An 8,080-nucleotide genomic window follows, 5' to 3' on the forward strand; every position below is an offset into this window, starting at 1 on the left:
CTTTATTTGAAAAAGGCAATTTATTCATAAAAACGTGCAGGGAATACAATCATCACATCGCTGCCGATGTGCCGTCGAGTGCATTTTACCGGGATGCATCACAGCACGGTTTGGGGACAGCTCCATCCAAGACTCGCAAGAAATCACAGAGAGTTGTGGACGCAGCCCAGACCATCACACAAACCAACCTCCCTTCCATTGCCTCCATCTACACCTCACACTGCCTCGGCAAGGCCAGCAACATAATCACAGACCAGTCTCACCCCGGTCACTCCCCCTTCTCCCCTCTCCCATCGGGCAAGAGGTACAGAAGTGTGAAAACGCACACCTCCAGATTCAGGAACAGTTTCTTCCCGGCCGTTATCAGGCAACTGAACCGTCCTCTCACCAACTAGAGAGCGGTCCTGACCTCCCATCTACCTCATTGGTGACCCTCGGACTATCCTTTGCTAGCTTCACCTTGCACTAAACGTTATTCCCTCATCATGTTTCTGTACATTGTTGTTCAGCTCGATTGTAATCATGTATTGTCTTTCTGCTGACTGGATAGCAGCAACAAAAGCTTTTCACTGTACCTCGGTACACATGACAATAAACTATACATGTCCTATCTATAATTGTTGTACAATCAAATCAATACTTTTCATTGTGCATCCTTAAATCTATGGAGTATTGCACACGGAGTTTTGTACTGTTTTAATGTTTTGTTTATGTTATCTACGAGTTCCAAGTCCCTTTGCAGTTCCAAATTCTGGATTCTCTCCCCATTTAGAAAATAGTCTACGCCTTTATTCCTACGACCAAAGTGCGTGACTCCACACTGCTCCACTATATTCCATCTGCTACTTCTCTGCCCACTCTCCCAACCTGTCCAAGTCCTTATGCAGAGTCCCTGCTTTCTCTACACTACCTGCCCCTCCACCTATCTGAGCATCATCAGCAAACTTGGCCACAAAGCCTTCAATCCCCTCGTCCCCAAAGCCTTCAATCCCCTCGTCCACATCATTAATATACGTGAGGAGTAGCGGCCCCAGCACCGAGCCCTGCGGAACTCCGCTGGTCACTGGCAGCCAAACAGAGAAAGCCCCCTTCACTGCCACTCTTTGCCTTGCCCCATCCAGCCAACCTGCTGTCCATGCCAGTATCTGCCCTTTGACACCGTGGGCTCTCATCTTCCTTAGCAGCCTCACATGTGGCATCATATCAAGGGGTTTCGGAAAATCTAGGTAAACAACATCTACTGGCTCTCCTTTGTCTGTCCTATTTACTTCCTTAAAGAATTCCAGCAGATTCGTCACGCAAAACCATGTTGACTTTGGCCGATACTTCGAAGTATTCCATAACCTCATCCTTTCTAATGGACTCTAAAATCTTGCCAACCACTGAAGTCAGACGAACCGGCCTGTAGTTTCTACGGGGCGATTGTTGGTCGGTGCGGACTAGGTGGGCCGAAGGGCCTGTTTCTGTGCTGTATCTCTAAACTAAGCACTCCTGACACTTGAAGCTCGTCGCTATCACCTGCTGCTGGTATTGGTGGAGTCCCCATGAGTAAAAGACCGTGAGACTTGCGACTTATTTAATCCCTTATTAATCATTTATTATATTTCCATGTACTTTAATAAATATAGTTTCTTTGTAACCTTACAAAAATAGTGCTGGAGTAACTCAGCGGGTCAGGCAGCATCTGTGGGGAACATGGACAGGTGACGATTCACAGGGTGCTGGAGTAACTCAGTGGGTCAGGCAGCATCTGTGGAGAACATGGATAGGTGACGTTTCACAGAGTGCTGGAGTAACTCAGCGGGTCAGGCAGCATCTGTGGAGAACATGGACAGGTGACGATTCGTGTCGGGATCCTTCTTGTTTCTACTTCTTTGTGAGACAGGTCCTGGTGATGTACGGGGTCACGGTGAACTGTCGTTCCCAGCTGCATCATTCCCATTGCATTATTTCCATTCCCGGCTGCATCATTCCCTGTTGCATTATTCCCGGCTGCATCATTTTCCGGCTGCATTATCCCCATTCCCGGCTGCACCATTCCCTGTTGCATTATCCCTGGCTGCATAATTTCCCAGTTGCATCGTTCCTAGCAGCATTATTCCCATTACCAGCTGTATCATTCCCTGTTGCATTATTCCCGGCTGCATCATTTCCCGGCTGCATTATCCCCATTCCCGGCTGCACCATTCCCTGTTGCATTATTCATGGCTGCATAATTTCCCGGCTGCATTATTCCCATTCCCGGCTGCATCATTCCCCTGTTGCATTGTTCCTGGCTGCATTAATCCCATTCCCAGCTGCATTATTCCCAGCTGCATCATTCCGTTGCATCATTCCTAGCTGCATCACTCCCCTGTTGCATCATTCCCAGCTGCATCACTCCCATTCCCGGCTGCATAGTTGCCGGCCTTGCTGAGCTCCTGCAGCAGCTGCTCCCTGAAGTGCAGAGTGCTCTCCAGGTCCATGCGCTGGAGCATCTCGTCGATGGACAGCTGGCCCAGGTCAGGGGGCAGCTGGACAGCTGACCGTCCCCTCAGGACGTCCACTAGGGCCAGGGTGGCGGCGGCCGACTCCTGTGCTGTGGGCCGGGGGCCGGGGAACAGCCTGGCATTCCACAGGCCGGGCTGGGGGCCGGAGAAGAGGCGGGGGGAGAGGGGCAGGCCCAAGAGGTGGGCTGCCCGGCCTAGCCCCACGCCCAGTATCTGCAGGTCCTCCACCTCGCCCAGCGAGCCCACGCTGGCCTTGGGGTCATCAGCAGTGCCCAGCGCCGCGCTGACAAAGCCCCCGGGCAGGCCCAGCGACAGCAGGAAGGTGTCGGGGGGGACCGAGGTACCTGGGCCCAGGCTGCAGCCGCTGACGATGCAGCCGGGACCCACCCTGGTGCCCGGGGCCAGACGGGAGAACTCCACCACGCTGCCCGGTGACACCACACTCCCTGTGCCCAGCAGGCTGCGCAGCACGCAGGCCACAGCCCCAGGGGCCCGGGGGAGCGAGCTGGGGCCCACACAGAGAGGGTCAGGGGTAGGGGTAGGCCCGAGGGCCTGGGAGAGGGATCTGGGATCAGGGCCCTGGTGGTCGGGCCCAGGGCTGTGGGGGTGTGTGTCAGGCCCAGAGCCCTGGTGTTGGAGGCCCTGGGGAAGTGGGTCAGGGAAGGGGCCAGTCTCTGGGCCCTGGGGGAGCGTGCTGTGGTCAGGGCCAGTCTCGGGGCCCTGGGGGAGCGTGCTGTGGTCAGGGCCAGTCTCTGGGCCCTGGGGGAGCGTGCTGTGGTCAGGGCCAGTCCCGGAGCCCTGGGGGAACTGGCTGTGGTCAGGATCAGGGCCAGTCTCGGGGCCCTGGGGGAGCGGGTTGTGGTCAGGGTCAGGGCCAGTCTCGGGGCCCTGGGGCGGGGGTAGGAGGCCCCACAGCCCCCCCGTTGTGCTGGTGAGATGGTGCAGGTACTCGGCCGCAGTGCCCAGGTGGTAGAAGGCCGAGTTGTTGAGGGCGGCGACGTGGAGGGGGGTCCCGCGGAGAGCGGCGGCGACGGCCCGGTGGAGCGTGGGCCCTTCCCCTTCCCCCTCGCCTCTCCCCTCCCCTTCCCCCGGCCCCTCGCCTCTCCCCTCCCCGTGGCTGGGGCCCAGGGCCGGCAGGAAGTGCCCGTAGGCGTCGAGCTCGCACTGTAGGCTGGGCGCTCGCTGCAGGGTGTGCAGGAGGGCCTGGCAGGTGGGCCGGTCCAGGTAGAAGATGCTGTCGGTGTAGACGTGGTCGGAGAGGGGGCCGCAGGCCGCGCCGGCCTCCATCATGGCCTCAACGCTGGGCTTGTGCAGGAAGAGGCGGCAGGGCCTCCACTCCAGCTCGGCCCCCCCCCAGGCCCCGGGCCCCAGCACAAACACACCATGCCCGGTGCCCAGGCCCAGCGGCGAGGGATGTGCCAGCGCGGTGACACCAGGCCTGTCGAAGGCCAGGGCCCCGGCCTGGGGCAGGCTGTACAGCTCCACGTCGTCGGCACAGGTCACCAGCACTCCCGGGGCCATGCCGGCCGGCAGGTCCACGTACATGGCCAACTTCAGCTCCAGCATCTGGTAGGCCGGGCAGCCGACGGGCACTGCCATGAACACCTTACCCAGGGCACTGGCACTCGGCAACCTCTGGCTGTAGCCCCCTGCCACAAGAAACATAGAAACACAGCTTTAGGTTAATTTAGTTTAGAGATACAGCGCAGAGACAGGCCCATCGGCCCACGGAGTCCGTGCCGACCAGCGATCCCCGCACATTAACACTATCCTGCACACACTAGGCACAATTTTTTACATTTATACCAAGCCAAATAACCTACAAACCTGCACGTCTTTGGAGTGTGGGAGGAAACCGGAGCACCCGGAGAAAACCCACGCAGGCCAGGGGAGAACGTGCAAACTCCATGCAAACAGCGCCCGTAGTTAAGGTGCACACACCGGTACGAGTAGGCTATTCGGCCCTTAGAGCCAGCACCACCATTCAATATGATCATGGCTGATTATCCATATTCAGTACCCCGTTCCTGCCTTCTCACCATATCCCTTGATTCCTTTAGCCCTTAGAGCTCAATCTAACTCTCTCCTGAAAACATCCAGTGAATTGGCCTCCACTGCCTTCTGTGGCAGAGAATTCCACAGATTCACAACTCTCTAGGTGAAAAAGGTTTTTCCTCATCTCAGTCCTAAATGGCCCCCTTATTCTTAAACTGTGTCCCCTGGTTCTGGACTCCCCCAACATGGGGAACATTTTTCCTGCATCTAGCCTGTCCAATCCCCCTGCAGCAAGAGACGGCCACACCATCAGACAACAGGCCCTTCGGCCCACACACTCCCTGCCCACCACCCACTCAAAACAATCCCACCTCACTCTCACCCACACACAAGTTCTTCATTAGTGCGAGTGTCAGGGGTTATGGGGAGAAGGCAGGAGAATGGGGTTAGGAGAGATCGATCAGCCATGATTGAATGGCGGAGTAGAATATTTGGGCCAAATGGCCTAGTTCTGCTCCTATCACTTATGAACGAGTGTCTAATTGGCCCACCGAACCGCAGGTGTGTGGGAAATGGCAGGAAACTGGAGCTCCAGGGAAAACCCACGCGGTCCCATCCCATCAACGCCCCCAAGATTCCATCCCCCCCCCCCCCCCCCATACGATGAAGGGCACCCATCCCCCGCACTGTCTTCGGGAAACCGGAGCACCCGGAGGAAACCCACGCGGTCCTGGGGGGAACCTGCAAACATGCAGGGCTTAGTTTAGTTAAGTTTACAGATACAGTGTGGGAAACAGGCCCTTCGGCCCACGAATCTTTGCTGTCCAGCGCTCCCCATACACGAGCGTTTAAGAAGAAGTTAGACAGGTACATGGATAGGACAGGTTTGGAGGGATATGGACCAAGCGCAGGCAGGTGGGACTAGTGTAGCTGGGACATGTTGACCAGTGTGGGCAAGTTGGGCCGAAGGGCCTGTTTCCACACTGTGTCACTCTATGACTAGCTACACACAATGGTCAATTTATTATCTGTACCAAATAGGCTGGAGACATTCAGCCGGTCGGGCAGCTTCCATGGAGAAACAGGTAACGTTTGTGTTGGTTTAGTCTACAGCAGTACCACTGAGTCACTACATTCACTCCAAGTCTCTCTCCAAAGAGGCTGCCTGACCTGCTGAGTGTTTTCAGCCTATTTTGTTCTTTCAGATTTAACACAGATAGACAGAGTGAATGTGGAGAGGACGTTTCCACTAGTCTAGCACCAGAGAGTCTAGGACCAGAGGGCACAGCCTCGCAATAAAAGGACGCACCTTTAGAACGGAGCAGAGGAGAAATTTCTTTAACCAGTGGGCGGTGAATCTGTGGAATTCATTGGCACAGACGGTGGTGGAGGCCAAGTCTATGGGTATATTTAAAGCAGAGATTGACAGGACTTTGATTCGTATCGTCATGGGCAGATGAGGTTGAGAGGGAGATGTAGATTAGCCATGATCGAATGGCAGAGTAGACTCAATGGGCTGCATGGCCTAATTCTGCTCTGGGCTGTCAGAGCTGGGGGTGTCTGCACAAATCCCAACTAATTTAAGGATTTGCCCGTTAACAATGGTTGTGTTTACCAGCATGGATCAGTAGGACCTTGAAGCCGTCCATCTTGTCTCCGTAGAGTTCTTGTAAGCAAAGCAGAGCGTGAAGTGTGGAGCCTCCATTTCCTGAGAAAAGATGACAACGATCAACAACATTCTACGGTAGACACAAAAAGCTGGAGTAACTCGGCGGGTCAGGCAGCATCTCTGGAGAGAAGGAACGGCCGATGTTTCGGGTCCCCCATAAGACATCTCTCTCCAGAAATGCTGCCTGACCCACCGAGTTACTCCTGCTTTTTGTGTCTACCGTCGATTTAAATCTGCAACAACATTTCCATCAACAACATTCTCATGTATTTCCCCAGCAGGCAAATTCACAACCTTCCTAATTTGAGGAAGGACATCCTTGCTATTGAGGCAGTGCAGCGTAGGTTCACGTTGTTAATCCCTGGAGGTGATGGGGCAGGTAGTGTAGAGAAAGCAGGAACTCTACAGAAGGACTTGCACGGGTTGGGAGAGTGGGCAGAGAAGTGGCCGATGGAATTGAGTGCAGCAAAGTGTGGAGTCGTGCATTTTGGTCGTAGGAATAAAGGCGTGGACTATTTTCTACATGGGGAAAGAATCCAGAAATTGGAGGTGCAAAGGGACTTGGGAGTGCTGGTGCAGGATTCCCAAAATGTCAATTTGCAAGTCGAATCATTAGTGAAGAAAGCAAACTCACTGCTAGAATTCATTTCAAGGGGACTAGAATACAACAACAGAGATATAATGCTGAGGCTGTATAAGGCGCTGGTCAGGCCGCACGTGGAGTATTGTGAGCAGTTTTGGGCACCGTATCTGAGGAAGGATGTGCTGGCTCTGGAGAGGGTCCAGAGGAGGTTTACAAGAATGATCCCAGGAATGAGTGGGTTAACGTACGATGAGCGTTTGTGGGCACTGGGCCTGTACTCGCTGGGGTTTAGAAGAATGAGGGGGGGCCTTACTGAAACGTACAGAATAGTGAGCGGCCTGGATAGAGTGGATGTGGAGGATGTTTCCACTAGTGGGAGAGTCGAGGACCAGAGGGCACAGCCTCAGAACTAAACAACGTTGCTTTAGGAAGGAGGAGGAGGAATTTATTTAGCCAGAGGATGGTGAATCTGTGGAATTCATTGCCACAGGAGGCCAAGTTAGTGGATATTTTTAAGGCAGAGATAGATAGATTCTTGATTAGTGCGGGTGTCAGGGGTTATGGGGAGAAGGCAGGAGAATGGGGTTGGGAGGGAGAGATAGTTCAGCCATGATTGAATTGCAGAGCAGACTTGATGGGCCAAATGGCCTAATTCTGCTCCTCTCACTCAGGACCTTATGAACCGACCCCAGTTAATGGGCAGGGGTGAGGTTGAATGTGGAAGGCGGATTTCAGCAGCTTGAGCAAAAACCTTGGAGAGAGGAGATGCTGGTGGGTGAAATGAAAGCTTTACGAAGCGAATTTTAACAGCAAGTTGGTGATCGGGCAGGCCCAGCCTGTTCCAGGAAGGGTGGAAAACAAAGGTGAAAAGATTAAAGAACCCTGGATGCTAAAGGATATTGAAGGTTTGTGTACAATATGGTGGCGCTGCTACAGATTCAATTTACCAGCACTGCATTGTAAAATGGTCTGGTTTGGCTCAGCCACCAAGCATGTCATCCGGAGGCTGCAACGCATCGTTCGATCAGCTGAGAAGGTTGTTGGCTGCAACCTTCCCCCCATTGACGAACTGTACACTGCAAGGGCCAGGAAGCGAGCGGGCAAGATCATCTCTGACCCCTCTCACCCTGACCACAAACTCTTTGAAGCACTTCCCTCTGGAAGGCGACTCCGGACTGTCAAAGCAGCCACAGCTAGACATAAAAACAGCTTTTTTTCCCCACGAGCAGTAGCTCTACTCAACAACCAAACGTCTGTCGCCTCCTTGTATTTTATTTCATTCTTCACATGTGTAAATTATAATGTTTTATTATTAATTGTTTAATGTATGTCGTGTTACTTGTG

At 53.9% G+C, this 8,080-nt stretch overlaps 1 protein-coding gene across 2 annotated transcripts in view; it reads right to left on the reverse strand.

The window, feature by feature from the left end:
- Positions 1-1,235: 1,235 nt before the first annotated feature.
- fpgt (fucose-1-phosphate guanylyltransferase) overlaps positions 1,236-8,080 on the reverse strand; it is an 11,089-nt gene continuing 4,244 nt past the window's right edge. For both annotated transcript variants that reach the window (XM_078407863.1, XM_078407864.1), the window contains 2 exons: positions 6,100-6,192; positions 1,236-4,138 (listed from right to left, as the gene is read on the reverse strand). In XM_078407863.1, coding sequence (XP_078263989.1) covers positions 2,346-4,138; positions 6,100-6,192 — 1,886 coding nt within the window. In that variant the 3' untranslated portion in view covers positions 1,236-2,345. The remainder of the gene's footprint in view (positions 4,139-6,099; positions 6,193-8,080) is intronic.

This window comes from Rhinoraja longicauda, chromosome 11 (genome assembly GCF_053455715.1).
Source record: "Rhinoraja longicauda isolate Sanriku21f chromosome 11, sRhiLon1.1, whole genome shotgun sequence".
In the NCBI taxonomy this organism is placed as follows: Eukaryota; Metazoa; Chordata; class Chondrichthyes; order Rajiformes; family Arhynchobatidae; genus Rhinoraja; species Rhinoraja longicauda.